The sequence below is a fragment of the Channa argus genome, chromosome 1 (genome assembly GCF_033026475.1).
Source record: "Channa argus isolate prfri chromosome 1, Channa argus male v1.0, whole genome shotgun sequence".
NCBI lineage: Eukaryota > Metazoa > Chordata > Actinopteri > Anabantiformes > Channidae > Channa > Channa argus.
The window spans coordinates 46,205,588-46,223,720 of record NC_090197.1 but is presented as its reverse complement, the minus strand read 5'-3'; the positions used below and the strand labels follow the sequence as shown (position 1 = coordinate 46,223,720).

The following is an 18,133-nucleotide window of genomic DNA, read 5'->3' as shown; positions in this document are numbered from 1 at the left end:
AAAATTAATGTTGTGTCTGAGGATGATTTGATTGATGATTTGGAGTTTGGAGTTCACAACTGATTTTTAAATCTTAGTAGCATAGTATATAATATTACAGTATTATAGCATAGTAATATTACCATAATGCATGTTAGTTTGAAAAAATGATTAACCTCTCATCCAAAAGACTTCATAAGAACAATTGTATTAGTATTAGCTCTTCTACCACCATATGCCTACTCTTCACACCTTAGCTCAGTAATGCCCTATACATAAAATATTAAATATTATGTTGTTGAATAGTGACATAGTTTTACTTAAATTTACAGGTCCCATATTTATTATAAAGTGTTTTCTCTGAGCAAATGGAGTACACTGGTACTTATTAACATGGGGAAAATTTAGAATTTCCTTTTTATTGGGGTGACCCTATGGTCCAGTCTGGTCACCCCAAGATAGTGTGTCACATTTGTAACATTTTAAGTTTAGTTAAACTCAAATGTAAAAAAGTTTTCGGATATAGTTAATTATATATTAATAATGCTATGTTTATAAAGTGTTTTATCATTGTACGAAATGCCAAATATGTAACATATATATTTATTGTAATTTATTATTTTTCATTCCAAATAGTCATAAAAACTAAAAAAAAAAAAAAACACCTGGGGTGGCCGAACAGAATTTAGAGGTGGCTAGTGCCAACCCCCTGGCAGGTGGGTTTGTGGGCCAGGCTGTATTTGTGGGTTAGGCCAGTTGGCTGGACTACTGTATGCTTGGTCCTGGGGTTATCAAAATAAAAAGAAACTCAGAATAAATCCGTGAATAATGCCCAGAAAAGAGAAAATCAGGTGAGGAGGAGGCATAAGTTAGAACAACAGTGAAGGACCTGTTAAAAAAAAATAAGAGATGAACCAATCCAGGCCACATCAGTAATACCACCAATATATTTTACAACATCATATTGTTTGTTTAGTCTATTTTAAAAAGTAATATTTTGAATAAGAAAATGTAATTTGCAATTTCTTGTTCTGTATTCCCCAATAAATTTAGTAGAGGGGTACAATATATACAGTATTAAAGCATAATACAAGTCTCTTATACAATACATTTCAGGTTATATTCAGCTTCATTATATGCAAAAAAACTGAATGGACAGTTAATAAGGGTGCTTTAATGTGTCAGTTTGATGAATAAATTGACAAATATTAGTAAAAAAAATATAAAAGTATATTTACAGTTATGGATATTGTGTTTATAGCCATTGATAAAACTACATTTTGCATAATTTTCTATATACATTTGATTAATTTCTAGAAATGATATTAGTAAACTTTAAAATGTTGCTGCTTTAAAATGTACAAAAGGTCATGAGCCAGTGATAACTCATCTCTATTATTATTACAGCGACAATTTGCGCAGGCATTTGCGTAATAACATTGTCCCATGATTAACATCTTTCAGCTTTAAGGTTAGGTACTTCCTGAAAATGCAGTGTATCCTGTAGTGCTGGTTCTTCACCTACGCACTGTGGTGTGATATCTCAGAGCAGGAAAAAATTATTCAGTTCACAATAAGTCACAAACCAGAGTACAGGCAGGATAAAGCCAGGAGAAGAAGAAATGTTGCATTTGCTGGGAGTAAGTAAAAACCTTTTACATTATTTTAAGCTTGTTTACCTGTTAGCAAGCACTACTGTCAACTAACGTTGGTCTAATAAAGATTTTGACATGTTTTTTTTTATGCTCAGGTCATTGTTGGCCTACTTTTGGTCATAGCTTGCTTTTCAAAAGGACTTAAAGAGGTTAGTAAACTTCTACAGTGTTTTTCTTGTGCGAGATGTACAATTTTCAGTTTTGAAATGGAATTTGGATTAAATATCAAACAAAAACAAACAAACAAGACATGAAATGACAAGTCAAACAACAACTGCACATTATATGCTGGGGAATATGATCAATGTGAAGAAACAGAAGACTTTCTAAAATGATTGTTATCTTTGACAGGGAAATAAAACAAAAAAATCCCAGCTTCTCGAAGCTTCTGCCAACAGCAAGATGGTGAATAATCATTCAAATTCTATAATTTAATTACTGTATTTGTCATAATTGAGATTTAACATTTTCCATCCTCTCTGTAACAGATGGACCTTAGTGAGCAGGATGTGCATTTACTGGCTAAGATCCTGTCAGTTGGATTGGTGGATGCAGATCCTGACTATCTCCACCATCTTAAAGGCTACAGAGACTTGCATGGTACATGAAATATTCAGTGCCCTTACAGTAACAAGTGGACAAAAACACGCAGCTCTTTCTGGAGAATAGGTTTGAGACAACATCAAATCAAGCCTTGTGACTGTTTTGTTTTGGATGACTTCATGCCATGTGATTCTTGCAACCTCTCAATCATGTTCCATGACGAATGAACAATATGCAGGTTAAACATGACATTGGAAGTATGAATGAACTCCTCGTCGCATAGACATGATCTTTAGTGTTAAGTGATATTTAATGTAAAAATGATTATGCGGTTGCTGTATATTGACTGCTTCATTTATTGTCTAAGTATATAGTTTAAAATATGTGAATATCTGGAAGAAGTGCCTCGGATATATTGTATAACCTCACCTCCTTTTGAACCAGGACAAATATGAATAATATAAATATAGACTAAGAACTTTTTTATATAGCTAACCAGCTGTTTTGTAAAGTTTAATACCCATTTGTTGATTACCGGTAAAATTGGAAGTCAGCATTGTGGGCTGTTTCAGAAAAAAAGACACCTCTTCAAAATGCAACTTTGTAATTCTTTATTATGTTTATTTATTTTCTCTGTGACTCAATTGACACTACCAGAACAGATGTGAAGTTGCTGTTCAGGATTTGTTACAAAGAATACAGTAAAGCAGCATGAGTGGGGATCATTATTGAGTCTGTGATGTGACTCAGTAATGTGTGTTATGCAGCAGAATTATATGATTTACAAGAATTAGTCGCCTTAAGTGACCGGACATTCCAGATCAACAACGGCTGTAAACTCTGTCCTGTTAATAGCTTAAGCAATGGCAAGTTTTATTTCTTATACATTCAAATTTTTTAACTGTAACTGTTTATTTCCATCTTGCATATTTGCGCTGTAAAGGTTTAATACATAACATTTTTTTCATTTTAACTATTACGATTTGCACATGGGAAAGCACAACAGGAAAAGACAATAGAGGTGTATTAATATAAGATCAGTTGTTTGTCTCTAAAGGGAAATTTGTAGACATTACTTACTCCACACAAGCCTGTTGAGCTTGTCTCCTAGCAAGTACAGCAAGGTTACCACAGAGATGTTTAAAACAAAGAAGCCCACCAGACCAACAGTGCTGAAGTGCCCAAGGAGGGGATAGACCCAAATCCCAACTGACATGTACACCCATATAATCCTGCAGATCATGTTTAGAGGAAACAAGAAGAAAAAACAATTTCCAGTATCACTGTGTTGGTTACATTATGCGGGACTGTCATTTGTCAGGAAACTGGCATCTAAATATTTTTTAGTTCACATCCAGTGACATTGGTGATATAGATTCCAGAACAGTTCTCAGTAGGCTTTAATAGTATGTTACAACAGGCACAACATATGTTTATAATTTGCATCATCAGAAACATACATGTTTAGGCAGTTTTAAATTAATGTGAAAATGAGCTAGAACAATTCAAGATTCAAAGGAAGCTTTTAACCTCTGGCTGTTTGCATTGTAAAAGAAGACACTCGCTGCACAAGACTAGTCTAGACTATTTATTGTTGGTACCTTGCTTTGATTTTAGCTGCATTGAATTATGTTAATCATTCAGTCAGCTTCAACTGATGAATATTATATCAAAATGGATTTAAATGTTTAAAAATGCTGTCATATTCTTGTTTTAACTATTACATTTTTTAAGTTTTATCATGAATATACTGCACAAGCTGACTCATCACTTACCAAGATAAGTAAGCCAAACCTACAAGTCCCAATGCTGCCAGAGCATGTTTAGCCTGTGGGTAGATGTGAGGCTGCAACAACACTTCTCCCAGTAAAACAGGAAGGACGAATGTGTGCTAAGAAAACAGTGCATTGATAACACATTATTTGGGAGGGTTTAGAGAGAATCACGATGCTTTAAATTTGCTTGTTAGCTGGTTGAAAAAGTAAGTTTACAGACCATAGCATGATTTATCCAGGGAGGGAAGAAGGTGTCAATGGTAGCTGGATAGACTAATTCTCTGTCATAGGCAAAGATTGTCCAGAAAAGTAGAACGACAAACTGAAAAAAGGCAGAGAGGTTAATGCAAAGCATAAAAGGTTATCGATGTCACAAAATTAGGATTTCCAAAATATGTTTCTCACCATGCCAACAGGAAAGGCAAAAACAGAGAAGAGTAGATCTTTACATCTGCTCAGAGATCCCTCTGTGTCCTTTCCAGGTTGTAGGTCATTCAAAGCAGCCAGTCCAAAGAATGACATTTGCACTAACTGGAATATGAACAACATCACTGTTCCATAGTATTCTTTATAATTATCATATGGTAGATCTATCTAATGTACTAATCTAATGTACTCACCAAATTTAAAAAGGTAAGGTACTTCCATGGTCCTCCATAAACAAAAATTCCCGGTGGTAACTGCTCTCCATCCTTTGCAGCAAGACTCTTCATGACAAAAGTGTACCAGCTGAACGCTGCGATGTGGTACACTTTCCTCAGTATTAAAGTCATTCTAATGAACAAGAATAAAAGAAACACCAGCAAAAACCTTTACATGTGAGGTACTTCAGGCACTGAGTATCCTTTAATGATCAGTGTAGTTCAGTGCAGTACAGTCCAAGACATTTGCAAGCAGTGGAGACAAAGCAACACTTTGAGACAAGAGGCCCACTGTTTCATATGAAGCATAGGGGTCGTTCTTTCATAACCAGTTTACTGTAGCACATGATTTGTGGCAAGTTCCTGCATAGTGGGAGCTTAATCCGTTTCATGGTGTTTTGCAAGAGTCAAGTTAAGTAAGAATGAAACATTAGTCAAAGACACTGTGTAAAAGGTTGAGAAATTCAGCTATTAAAGACAAGAGATAGTCAAGAGCAGTACAAGTACAGCAAATATGTAGTTAAGTACATGAATGTAATTAGTTCCTTACCACCTAGAAGTGTCCTTGAGCAATACATTTAAATCCCAGAGCACATCATTAATGTTGTTTAGTAGCTAACCCTGCCCTTATAGTTTTGTTTTCAAACTCTAAAATTAATGAAATAAGAAAATGATACAGCAGAAATGACATACCTTTAGATTAGATAAGAAACACATCATCTACACTTCCAAATGCATGCCCATCCAAGAATAAAATAACCTTTGCTGTATAGGACTGTAAATCTCATTTTACATTCATTACTTTTGTTTGTAAAAAATAGAGGAAAGCTAATAATCTCTACAAAAAATATATTTTGGACTGAGTCTGAGATGAGAGGAGAAGTCACAACATCTATTACCAAAGTCCTCTGATGGGTGTAACATGTTTGGCCTAAGTGTGGTGCTAGAGGAGAGATTTTGGGAGGCACTCATGATGTTCATTTAGCTTGCATAACCTTGGAACTCAAAGGAAAGTGGGTAAGAAACCATAGTGTCATGATCTACACAGTTATTTCCAAGATTCTGAGTTTTAATAAAAAATGTTAAGCTTGTAAATAAAAGATCACCTGCTGCATTTAACCATTGCAAATGTGATTTAATTATACTTTGATTTCAGTTCACCTAACTCATGAAATTAACTCACCTAACTCATGAAATTATTTAGTAACGTGGTCTTACACATAGTAGGTCAAAATATATATTGTCTTTCTTATTTTGACCTATTTTGATTTTGAATTTGATGGCAGCAATACATCTCAAACAAGTTGGAACAGGGGAAACAAAAGGTGGGAAAAGTTATTGCTGCAAATCAATAACAAATGAAGGAGCATTAAACATCTAAGTAGGTTATTTGGCTACAGGTCAGTAACATGACTGGATATAAAAGGAGCATTTCAGAGAGGCAGAGCCTCTCAAATGTAAAGATGGGCAGTTTCACCAATCTGTGACAAACTGCATCTAAAAATCGTGGAACAATTTCAGAAAAATGTTCCTCAATATAAAATAGTTAAGACTTTGAAAATCACACCATCTACAGTAGATAATATCATCAAAAGATTCAGAGAATCAGGCGGAATCTCTATGTCTACGGGACAAGGCCAAGGTCGAAACTGGATGCATGTGATCTTTGGGACCTCAGGTGGCACCACATTAAAAACAGGCATGATTCTCTACTGGACATCACTGCATGGGCTCTTCCAGTTCCACACTTCCAGAAATCACTGTCTGTTAACACATATCACTGTGCATCCACAAGTGTAAGTTTAACCTGTGTCATGCAAAGAAGAAGCCGTATGCGAACATGATCCAGAAACATTGCTGAGGTAAAATGAAAAACTGTTCTGTGGTCAGATTAATAAAAATTTGAAATTCTTTTTGGAAACAATGGATGCTGTGTCCTGTGGACTAAAGAGGAGAGGGACCATCCAGCTTGTTATCTGCAGACAGTTCAAAAGCCTGTATCTCTGATGAAACAGACAAGAATGGGACAACATTTCTCTCTTAAACTTCAGCACTGGGGACAGTTGGTAAAAGTAGAGGGGATGCTACACAGTGGTGAACATCACCGTGTTCCAAGTTTTTTGAGATGTGTTGCTGCCATCAAATTCAAAATTAGCTAATATTTTCCATGAAATAGTAAAATGTCTCATCTGATATGTTGTTTATGTTCCATTGTGACTTTTTAGGTTTTACACATTGTCCTAACGTTTTTGGAATTGGGGTATTTGAATAAAAAATGTTTGGACTTTTACCACCTATGCATTAGTAGTGCTTTTTGCCTTCAGAACTCCTTTAGTTCTTTATTGCATTGATTCAAAAAGATGCTTTACTGGATTGAGATCTGGTGGTTGGTGGTGGTTTTAGCTTGGTGACATTTTGCTGAAAGTAGCCATTAGAAGATGGGTACACTGTCGTCATAAAGGCATCCACATGGTCAGCAACAACACTCAGGTAGGCTGTAGCATTTAAACAATGCTTGATTTATATTAAAGGGCTGAACGTGTGCAAAGAAAATATCACCCACTCTACCACCATCAGCCTGAACTGTTGATACCAAGCAGGTCCATGCTTTCATGTTGTTTATTCCAAAATCAGACCCTGCAATTTGATGTTCACAGCAGAAAATTTAACCTATCAGACCAAATTATTAAAAATCTTCTATTGACTCATTTTGGTGGGTAAATTGTGAATTGTACCCTCAGTTTCATGTCCTTTTCTTACAGGAGTTGCACCTGGTGTAGTCTTCAGCTGCTTCAAGGGTTGATGTTTACTGTGTTCAGAAATGCTCTCCTTCACAAGGAGAGCAATGGGGGTAAAAACAATGTAGCTATTAGTGGCTAATTCATGGCTAGTGACGCCACAATTCTTCAAACATTTGTTTTTGGTACTGCTCATTAAAAATTTACTTAATATAACAGGTTGAGCTGCTTCCTTCTGCAACACACAAGACTCATGAAAAAAATTTTTTTTAAAGAAAGTTTATTTACAAATGGCAATAGAAGGCAGTTGTCACACATCCATTAAAGTTGAAATTTAATGATATTTTATGTCAACTCTTTTCAGATGCAGAATTTCTTGTTTCAATGTACAGCAATTGTATTTGAAATTGACAGGGTCAGACACATTTTCATAGACAATAAAGTGGTGAATTGAAGCAAATTAAAAATACATCTCCAGATTTTCAAGTAGCACAGGCTATATGTGGCCAACTTTTCTTATGCTGGTTTAACCATCATCGGATGATTAGGTTGAACTGACACATTGAGGAAACCTGGTGCAGCTTGCAAAATTAATCTTTATGTAAGTGACGCCTAGTGGATAATTCAATAAAAAACAAAACCAACAATATCATGATGGAATTCTGTTTCTATCTTATGTTTGTTCATAATTCTCCAATCTATGTTTTATTCAGATAACAAACTCTATTTATTTACAGCAAGATAATAAAAGTCCTGCACAGATGTGCATTTACATAGCTACTACTTTCACAAAGGTAAAATACAAAATTATCGCTACAGTAAATGCAAGGTCAGTTGCAAACAGTTTTACAAGGTCAGACTACTTTGGTTGATCTGTTACAGTTTGTCCTAAAACCACCGGACATTATCATCAGTACTGTCGCTGCTGAAAAACAAAACCAACAGCGATGTCTCATCACAGATCTCCTGCAAACATTGCACTTACCCACAGTCAGTAAAAATATAGATATAGATATAGAATCCATTTGTGCTGGTAGCAATTTTATGATTCTGCCAGAGTAAGAAGCCCTGTGTAGTTCGTGCCCATTTAAATGGAATTTGTATTCTTTTGCATCACCTTCACCATTTGTCTTTGGTCACAAAGTGGTTTGTTCATTTCAACTCTTTAGCTAACCTTCTTTCTACACATACTGTTTACACTGTGTATTGTGTCATCTTTCCAATTCCAAATAATGGTGTCAACCGGTTGAAGTAACAGAGACACAAAATGATTTACTATCGAGGTAAATGTGTCGTTACAAAGGTAGCTGATATAACAACAGCCATTTAACTGGATTCAGACCTCAAACCGACTGTAAACTTTCCTCTCCTTCCTCATGCTCTGAATCCTCTCCAGCAGCTTCTCACGCTCCTGCGTTGACTTTGGCTGCCCTTTGTTAGATGTCCCGATCCTTAATTCTTTTTCTCTTTTGGCAATTTTGTCAGCTTCATCTTCTTTCTCATCATCAGTGACTGGAGCCTCTTTATTAGCCTCATTTCTGCTTTGGCTATTAGCGGAAATCTGCTCTAGAAGCAGCTTTGTATCGTCTCTAAGATTGCTGCTTGAGAGCACGTTAACTGTTGATGAGTGGTAGCGAGACTGGCTTGAATTTGGTAGCTTGGACTGTGGTGAAAGAGGAACAACTTCCTCGGATGTGATCTCTGCTGGTTCTGAGCAGTTATTTTGCATTGCTGGGTCACTTGTTTTTTCACTGCTGATAGACTCCTGTGTGACTTTATTTTCGGCCTCAGTATCCTCAGGTTTTTTCTCACCAGGGTCAGACAATTCAGGTTTATTGTTTATTTCACACTGGTTGTCTAGTTTGCTTTTAGCAGGTACAGTTGTCTCTAAAGTGTGGACTTCAGGAATCTCCGATTCAGATGTTCTGCATAGCACATCAGGCTCTGTAGGGACCTCTGAGGTAAGCTCAGTTAGGACAGAAGTTTTTGTTGATGGGAACACTGGAGTTACATGTGAGTTTGTTATAATCTGCTGGAGATTACAGTTTGTATCTGAGGGGCTATGCACTGTAGTGAGGTTGATTTCTGGTCTTTTAGCCTCACGGGACAAAACTGATCCAACTGACTCAAGTATAGAAGAACATGGGACTGTTTCAGCATGAGCAGGACTGTCCAATCCTGTCAGTTCAGAGGGCGGGGTTGCTTGTAGAGATGCAGTTATTTCTGACTGTGAAGAACTAGAAATTGTATCTGGATTACCTGGAATGCTTACTTCTGATGGCACATGCTCTGCTGGAAGGTCTGCTGGATTGGGTGTTGAAGTAACTGTCTCCCCTTGATCGGGTTTGTAAACAGAATTCTCTACACCACATACTTTTAGTAAACCAGACTCAGATAACAAAGAACTGAGAGCACCCTCAGATTTAACATCTGTTGGTGATCCAGGAACCTCAGGTTCCTTTTCAACAAGGTCCTCATCTTGTGTAGGATCACAGGCTTCTTCAGAGTTTGTGTTTGTTGTGGAGTGTGAGGAGGATGTGTTTTGCTCTAAACCAGCAACAACTGTGTCATGACAAATATCAGATTCCACAGGTACAGAGGGAACTTCTGAAGGGGTGTTGGAAGATGACAGTTGGCAAACAGGATCTGGATGAACTTGGGTAGACTCAGATCCTGTCAATATTTCACAGGTTTCCTCTGCTGATATGGAGGATTCTTGCAGTGAGAGTTGGACAGCTTCCTGTGTTTCTGTATTATTATTATTTGAAGACAATATGATGGAAGTTAAGGTTGAGGTGGAGTCATCTGCACTCACATTAAAGGAAGTTGTCTCAGCTGGAGTAGTTTGTATTAATGGATTAGAAGATCTAGTGCGGTGTTCAGGTGGCAGTAAAGGAGAAGAAATGCCAGTATCTAACTCGACAGAAAAAGAATTTGGGGTTTTGGAACCGAATCCTGCAGATGCAGAAGATGGTGGTACATCCACTGAAATGGGAGTGAGTGAACTGGACTCCTGTGAAGTAGAATCAAGCCTTGGGCTTTTACTTTCACCAGTACCTTGAACATGAGAAGGACCTTTAGCAGCTGAGTCATCTGTTGGTATAGGTGCATGACTGGGGCTATTGTCTTTTAGAGCAGGTTTTGACAACTTTGGCTCTTCCGGGGGTTGGATTTGAGGAGACTCATTTTTTCCAGAAACAGGCAGAGATGTTTCCAACTGGGTATTACTCAGCCAGATGTCCTCCGACTCCGTCAAATTCTTAAGTTCCTTATCTCCACATGTTTGAGAGGTACTGGGATCATTTTGGACAGGGCTGCCAGTCTTATGACTGGCATTTGACAGACCAGTTGACTCACATTCTTGTATAGATACAGATTTCCCTGCATCCTCTACAGTGGCATTTTCTTCTAGCAAACTCTCAAACACCGACTTAGCTGCATTTTCTTTCAACTTTGGTACCTTATTTTTAACAGTTATATTGTTTATTAGATCAACTGTTGGTATTATCAAAGCTGTCTCTTTGCTCTTTTCAGCTTCTACACTCTTGGCTTTATCTATCATTTCCGGTATTTCTTTTAGTTCAGACTCTTCCACTTTAGCATTGTCACTGCCTTTTAGATCAGTTGGTGGTTTCAATGGAGCCTTGTCTTTTTTCTTTCCAGCTTCTGCAGCCAAAGCAGCTTTGCGTTTTGCTGCCATCTCTTTGAAAAACATGAGTCTCTTGTCAGGATCACTCATATCTACATACGATGGAGTGGTGAGCAAAGATTTGGGTGGTTTTACATTTATGGGTAGCTCCACTTTAGAAGGCTTTGGTCGGGGCATTGATGGTGAGGAATTAGCTTGGTCTACATCTGACTCCTGTACTTCTACTTTTGAATTTCTTTCCTTTGATGTGTCTTTATCATCTGCTTGACTGTTATCACTATCTAGTTTGGATGTTTCCGTGGCAGAGTCATCTATAGTGGCTGATTTTATGAAACGGCTCCATTCCATAGGTTCTCTTGCACCAGACTTCCTTTGCCCCGAAACCTGTGAAGCAAAAGGTAGTTTTGTTTGTCGTGCCTCATTTTTGTCCCCTTCTTCATCTTCCTGTTGGCCTGAAGCAGTTTTGGGATCTTGAGAATGCTGCTGTTCCAGAGAGCTGAATATCAGCGAAGATCTTAACCTGGAGCTTCTAGGGGTTGCTGGGTTGTATTTCCTACGGAATGAGTCATCTCTTCGAAGAATAGATGTTTTTGGTTCTTTTTGTTCTGCCTCCTCTCCCTTTCCCCCCTCAGCTGTGGATGATGAATCTGAAGGTCTTGGTGTTATTTTGGTTTGGTTTACATTAGATTCATCAGGCACTTTCTTTGGCTGCTCTCGTGCAGTGATTTTGGCATAACTTGGCATCTGACTTGCCCTAGGCACTGCAGGAACCTTAAATTCTCTGACATTAGGGATTTTAGGAGCTGATAAGTCTATGCCCTGTGTTGTTTGTTGTATTGGGTAAGAGGGCTCTTCAACAGGGTCTGGTGCCTTAAGTGGTCCTGATGGCAGTTCTTCATCTTCTGGATTATCATACGCGCAGAGGTATGAAGAAATCCTCAAGTTTCGTAGCCCTCGTTTTACCCTAGGATCCTTGCGGTCTGAGTTAGGATCCTCATAAAACAGACTCTGTTCTGGTGGATTTGCAGTTGTGGGAGAGGTTTGGCAGGCATATGGCTGCCCTAAACTCAGTCTTCTAGGATGAGATGAACTAAATGGTAAATCTGCTGCAGGTAGTAATTTGTCTGAGCCTGGGTCGAAGTCCACATTTTTGGTAGATGATAAATAGTTGAACACAGGGTCAAAGTTATAAGGTGGTTCAGAGTACTGATCTGCTGAAGGATAGTTTTGGCTCGTGAATTTGTCATAGCCACTATATTCAACTTCAGGTCCTGGTCCGGGCCCATGATAAACTTGTTGTCCCCTAAGAAATTGCCTTCCCTGGTTTTCAGTCTCGGGCATTCCCTGTTGTTGTATGAAAGGGGAAGAAAATCTCCCATGACCACCTTCAGCATAACTGTTACGTTTGAAGGCAGGATTTTCAGACATGGGCATTCTGGAATGACCTTGATCAAAAGACGGATCCATGGATGGCAGCTGGGAAGGAAACCTGTACATATCTGAAGGGCCGTGCAACGAGTCTTGCTTTTGAAGTGCCATCATTCTCCAATCCACATCCATACGTTCATCAAAGGAGTGTCTCCGCCATTCCTCGGGACGACCAGTGTCCAGTGATAGAAGTTTCCTGGAATCTTTGTACAGTGATGCTCTTTCACTTGGGTATTGCGTCTTTTGTAAAAGGTTGAACTCTTCCATGGGAAGGAGCACATTTTCAATCATCAGCGGTTGAGACTGAGCAAACAAAATCCGAAACTCTTCATCAAAGGTCGATACAAGCTGTCCGAGGAAAAGGTGTGCCATGCAGCGGTGTAGCTTCTCAAAAGACCACATGAAGCTGGACAAAGACATGACAATGAGTTAACAGAAGCACTAAATTGACTACATACTAATGTCTTTTTATGTAGCCCATTTACATTCACAAAAATCACAATAAAAATGTATCACTCAGATCTTGAAACCTGAAACTCAATTCTGAAACTTGTGAAACTTACAGATACAGCATGGCATTCTCACCTGTAGTTTCCACTTAGCACAGCCCTGCAGTCTGTCAGCAAGAAACGATCCATCATTTGACCCTTGAAAGATTTCCCTGAGCGGCAGTGATATGTGATGCCAGGCACTGTTCTCACACGTAAAAACTGCACGCAAGACAAGAAAATAAGACACAAAGGAAATCGTTCAAATGTAATGAACATTCTAAAGTGGCATTGGCGTTAAACCAAGCTAGGTGGCAGCATTGCATTAGCATTATTACTTCCAAACCAGGAAGATAGAAAATGGCTGCATTTTAAGTTCCCCTTTTACCACATAAGCACCAACATGTGCACTTCCTATCAATAGGAAAGTAGTTTACTTTCTATATTTACTGTATACAGTGTATATGCACCAGTGACATATAAAGTAAAAAATTAATTATGAGCAAACACAGAAATAACATTACAATAGACAAAGTAACAAGCACACATACAGTAAAAGTAACGTAACACACAGGCTATAAAGCAGTGACTAACAAGATAAAGCAGTGATAGCAGCAATATCAAGCTTATAAAATTTACACTGTTGGTCAAAGCAAAATAAAGGTGTATGATTTATCTTGATTCATTACTTGTACTTTTCTTCACAAGTTCTTTCAAAATGAAGACAGGAAGAAAACTGGCAATACTTCATCTTACTGTAAACAAAGACCAAAACTAGATGGGTTTAACATTATATACTGAGATTTAGGCAAATCTTACTCAATAATGACACAAACTGTTGCTCCAGTGAATATTCACAGCTGTAGGACATGGTATGAGGGACTGGCTCAAAATAAACAGAATAAACATGTTACCAAGTACAGTAGTTGGTGTAGATCTATTGCAGAGATAAATGAGCTGTATCAGGCTTCAAACAGACAAAATATTTACTCCCTTTTTCTAGGATTAACTGACACTAAGAAAACTTAGTGTTGGTACTGTTAAGTAATGTCTGATTACTTAACTGTCACTACAACAATGCATTGTTATGTTTCATGTTTTTCAGTCAAACTGGAATAAGAATTAAATTGTTAGGCAAATTATTCATAGGCTTCTTTACTAGTTTCTTAAAGGAAGAAAATTGCCATTAACTTCTTTATTAACTAATTTGTGACAATTAGTGGTGGTGGTTCTGATCAAAATGGTCAAACTGCCATGCTCAGACTTTTTAATAAACTGCTTCAAAAATGCTTGGAACCTCACTCGTGTTTTGTCATTTTGGTGGGTGAATTGCGTTGACTGGCAGCAGGGAAAGGGGGAAAATATCCAGTGGAATGATGTTTTTTTAAAAACTTATTTACTCACTTGAATGTTCTGTAGATTGACCCTGCAATTAGCCACCATGTTGCCAAAGTGATGCGCATTCTGCTCGTCTAGAATGATATAGACAGCAACATTTCTCATTGCAGCATTGAGGATATCTGCAAACATGTCAATGTCAGTAAACATGTCCATCACTACAGCGATGACCTGAGGAGACAAAACCAGTGTGAAGGAAAAATGCCATGAGCGTGACAATTGAATAAATGAGTCATTTTACGAGGAAGGTAAAATATCTACCTGCTGAGCGTTCTTGATAAGTCGTCGGGCCTGATCCTTAATACTTGGCATGTTAGGCTCAGGGGGGTTGACCAGAGTTGTGACTTCTGTAGGCCCAATGAAGTGATGGATCTGAGGCCAGCCGAGGTCCAAACCTGGGACGTCCAGGTCAGAGTGAATTGGCCAGTATGTGTCTGAGGAACCGTCTCCTCCAGTATCCAAAATATGCTGTTCAGGGTGTTCAGGGTGATGGCTCTTCTGAGGGTCCTGAACAGAGCTTTGAATGTACTTTATCTCTTGTATGGACAGGAAGCCCACTACATCTGCTTTTTGGAGGAAGTTATAATATCCTTCCAAATCCTCCTCAACCAGGGCATCAATAGCTAACCGATACTCTTCCCGATAGTGAGGAGGGAGGTAGTTGGGGTCCAGGGGGTTGTCCCCAGCAGAAGAAGACTGAGAGCGACGTGCCATACTGTTGTCTAGAGACAGTGAGGGCAAAAAAAGACACGTGATGGCTATAGTGTATATAGTATTGTAATTTCACATGTGAATGTGGCAAGTCAATTAGCAGTGAGATGATTATACAAAAATAAATCTGCAACAATTTATCAAATTTTTTCAAGTAAAAATGTTTTGCTTCTGGTTTTTGAAATGTGAATATTTGCTATTTGTCTTAATTTTATATGATATAGTTAATGGAATATCTTTATGTGTGAAGTTTTTGCACTAAAATAAGACATCAAATTGGGCTCTAGTGACCTTGTGGTGGCATTTTGTTTTGGTAGTTTAGAGACTAAATAAATACAGATAACAGTTATCAGTGGCTGCACTAAGTTCATGACCATTTCTTATTGTCTTTCACCATGTTTCATGTTGTCACTATAGTCAGTTCCGTCATTCAAAACTGAATATGAATGGTCAGGCATAGTAAATTTGCTGTTTTATAATAGAAGAAAATTCGTTTGACTATTTCATTTTATTCTTCTGTTCATATTGATAGTTTGCATACTTCTGCACAACTTAGATAAGTGTAAGTATAAGAAATACTATATTATAATCCACCAATATATAATCCAACTTTGTCAAGCTGTCCTACAGTTGATTTTATCCAAGAAACCTCAAGTCGAAGACTTCAACTTCTGCTCAGATCTACAGATCCTGCAAGCTGAGATTTCTGAGTTTTCATACTACACTGGAGAGTTTAGTACTCTCTTGGGCTTGCATCTCATGAAATGTAAACACTTTTCTGATAGGACTTTGCTGTGATGTTTTCTCCTTGACTTAGACTTTTGCATTCCTTCTACCCTAAAACCGTCTACCAAATGCCTAAATGCAGAATGTGAATGGGGATAGTGCGCACACAGTAGATGACGGAAGATGGACCCTAACCACAAGGTACATGGTTATGGGTGTGGCTCCTCCCTCTGGCCAATTCACCATTTGCAAGTTCATATAAAGCCACATTAAAAGTGAGTATTGCGGAGAGGAAATTAAATGATCCAACAAACCACTTAAAAAGCCCTACAACGTTTTATAAGGGGGGTAAATGACCCATTAGTTTCTGCTGGTTACTTGGATTTACGCAATAAGAGTCTAATCCGGAATGTTTTTTTCCACTCAGAAAAAAAAAAAAAAAGAGTTCGGTTACCGACGCCAGTCTTACTAAGCTGACCAGTCATGTGCCAAACGCCACATCCTAAAGTCTCTGTCTTTCCAGTAGTGACCGTGAAGGCCTGTTTACTCAACTTACCCTACTGATGTTTACTCGTCACGGTTTTCCTCGGTTAAACTTTAATCCAGTCATGTTGTCTTCATCACCAAGTTTTTCCTCCACGACTGCGTCGCGCATGTAGTCCAGGTGGGACTTACCGAAGGTTTTCTGCTTTCCCCCCCCCTGTCACCCAGCTAAACCAGTTTATTGTCATGCTTGAGGCATGTTGGCGAGAATGTTTGTGACTGAGCACACAGAGGAAAAAACTGCTCGCCCCGCCTCGACTGCAAGCTCCGCTCTTGGCTCACTTCTGCTCCCCACCGCGCAGCGTCCGTTCTTGTCCTGAGGCAGCTGAACTCTGCACATCTGTTATCTGTCTGCTGGCGCTGCAGCTGTGGGACTGGTGCTGGTATCAGCTGCGACCAACAAACGATTCATCATCAAAGTCACCACTCACTGCCATTCACGTCTCAAGCATTCGCCAATGCTCTTTACACTTTATTATAGGCTATTATTCCTCATTACACCCACACATTTTCACTTGCCTCCCTTCTTTAGATGCACAGCTTATTTTACTATGTTACATCTCGGAAATCGTGTCATTATTTTAGTATAGTATAAAGACATGACGTAGTATGTGTAGTGAAGTACTGTACTTGGTAAAATTTTGAGTTATTGTACTTTTACTCCACTACATTTATTTTACAGCTTTAGTTACTACTTTTTTCACCTGAAGGTTTTTATTTATAATCTAATTAACAAATAAATTCTGATTTATGATTAGTACAGAAAGTTGTTAAGATCAAATCAAACATTACTATCTATGACATTTCTTTCCAGATCAGGTTGGGAGGTAAATTGTGCTCTTATTTTTTATTATTACTATAATTTAACTTTTTTCTTATTATTTACCATAATTGTTATTTTTAAAGTACTTTTTATTTCAACTTGAATAAAAAAATGCAGGGAAAAATTATTTAGTATTCAAAATGTTTGGCGAGTATTGGTTTTGTGTACTTCTACCACGTCTGCCAAAGTGATACCACTTTCTTATCTGGCATCTTAAAATGGTTTGTAAACTGTACCTAATGGCTCTATTAATGGCTAAGGAATTATTTAATCAAACGTTTTTGATCCATTATTGTCTAATAATAATTAAATCTTTATAAAGCAAGTTATACATCAATAATGATGGTTTAATTCTGGATAGTATTCTGACATTGAACCTCAGTTGTTTAAAAAGGTCAGGCCAGCACCTTAGCTCAATGTCATCAGTAAATGACAAACAAGTCATAGTCCAAAGCTACTAGTTACAGATTCTTAACAAAGATTTACTAATAGGACATACCTATTATCCTGCTGTCCCAAACCCTTGGGGGAATTGAAGGCTCCATTTAGCTGTGTGGCAATAACATTGTGGTAATTTGATTTATTGCAGATTTGCACATAAAAAAAAAATCCATGTGGTCAGTATGGACCACGAGTTTGTGCCCAAAGGCCCCATGGGGAATCAAGCCCTGCTAGTGAACTTAAACAGTTATTTTGAAAGAGGGCAGTACCAAACTGTAGGCGTTAAGACCTCTTTATAATTAAATTTGGTGGAGGAAGATGAATAGATAATTTAATACAATTTTATTATCAGATTTGCACTAGTTATTGTCAACTGAGTATTACGAGCTACAGCAGTAGATGCATTTTCGGTTGTTTATTTGTTATTTAGTTATTCGCAAGGCAAAACAAGGTGTGGTTGATTCTTCCACTCTAAAATAAAATGATTGAAGCTTAGTGTCAGGTTATCTTTATTATCTTTAAATTTATCTTAAAGTTTATACATTAAATTTCCATGACTTCAAATGCTTCTTTATTGAATACAGGCATTTATAAT

At 37.8% G+C, this 18,133-nt stretch overlaps 2 protein-coding genes and 1 long non-coding RNA gene across 3 annotated transcripts; 1 reads left to right on the top strand and 2 right to left on the bottom strand.

The window, feature by feature from the left end:
* Positions 1–1,478: 1,478 nt before the first annotated feature.
* On the top strand, positions 1,479–2,740 carry LOC137139372 (uncharacterized). Its single transcript, XR_010916304.1, has 4 exons — positions 1,479–1,619; positions 1,730–1,783; positions 1,986–2,039; positions 2,123–2,740. It is a non-coding gene; the product is annotated as an uncharacterized lncRNA (long non-coding RNA).
* A 34-nt stretch (positions 2,741–2,774) lies between these two features.
* LOC137139368 (androgen-dependent TFPI-regulating protein) lies at positions 2,775–4,827 on the bottom strand. Its single transcript, XM_067526516.1, has 5 exons — positions 4,573–4,827; positions 4,358–4,483; positions 4,173–4,274; positions 3,953–4,068; positions 2,775–3,409 (listed from the first exon to the last, which is right to left on the bottom strand). The coding sequence occupies exons 1-5, from the start codon at positions 4,723–4,725 to the stop codon at positions 3,250–3,252; spliced, it is 657 nt and encodes a 218-aa protein (XP_067382617.1). The 5' UTR covers positions 4,726–4,827; the 3' UTR covers positions 2,775–3,249.
* A 2,769-nt stretch (positions 4,828–7,596) lies between these two features.
* On the bottom strand, positions 7,597–16,585 carry fam83ha (family with sequence similarity 83 member Ha). The gene is made up of 5 exons (XM_067526500.1): positions 16,288–16,585; positions 14,556–15,016; positions 14,301–14,465; positions 12,994–13,118; positions 7,597–12,814 (listed from the first exon to the last, which is right to left on the bottom strand). Exons 2-5 carry the CDS (start codon positions 15,006–15,008, stop codon positions 8,668–8,670), a joined length of 4,890 nt encoding a protein of 1,629 aa, XP_067382601.1. The 5' UTR covers positions 15,009–15,016; positions 16,288–16,585; the 3' UTR covers positions 7,597–8,667.
* Between the last annotated feature and the right edge of the window lie 1,548 nt (positions 16,586–18,133).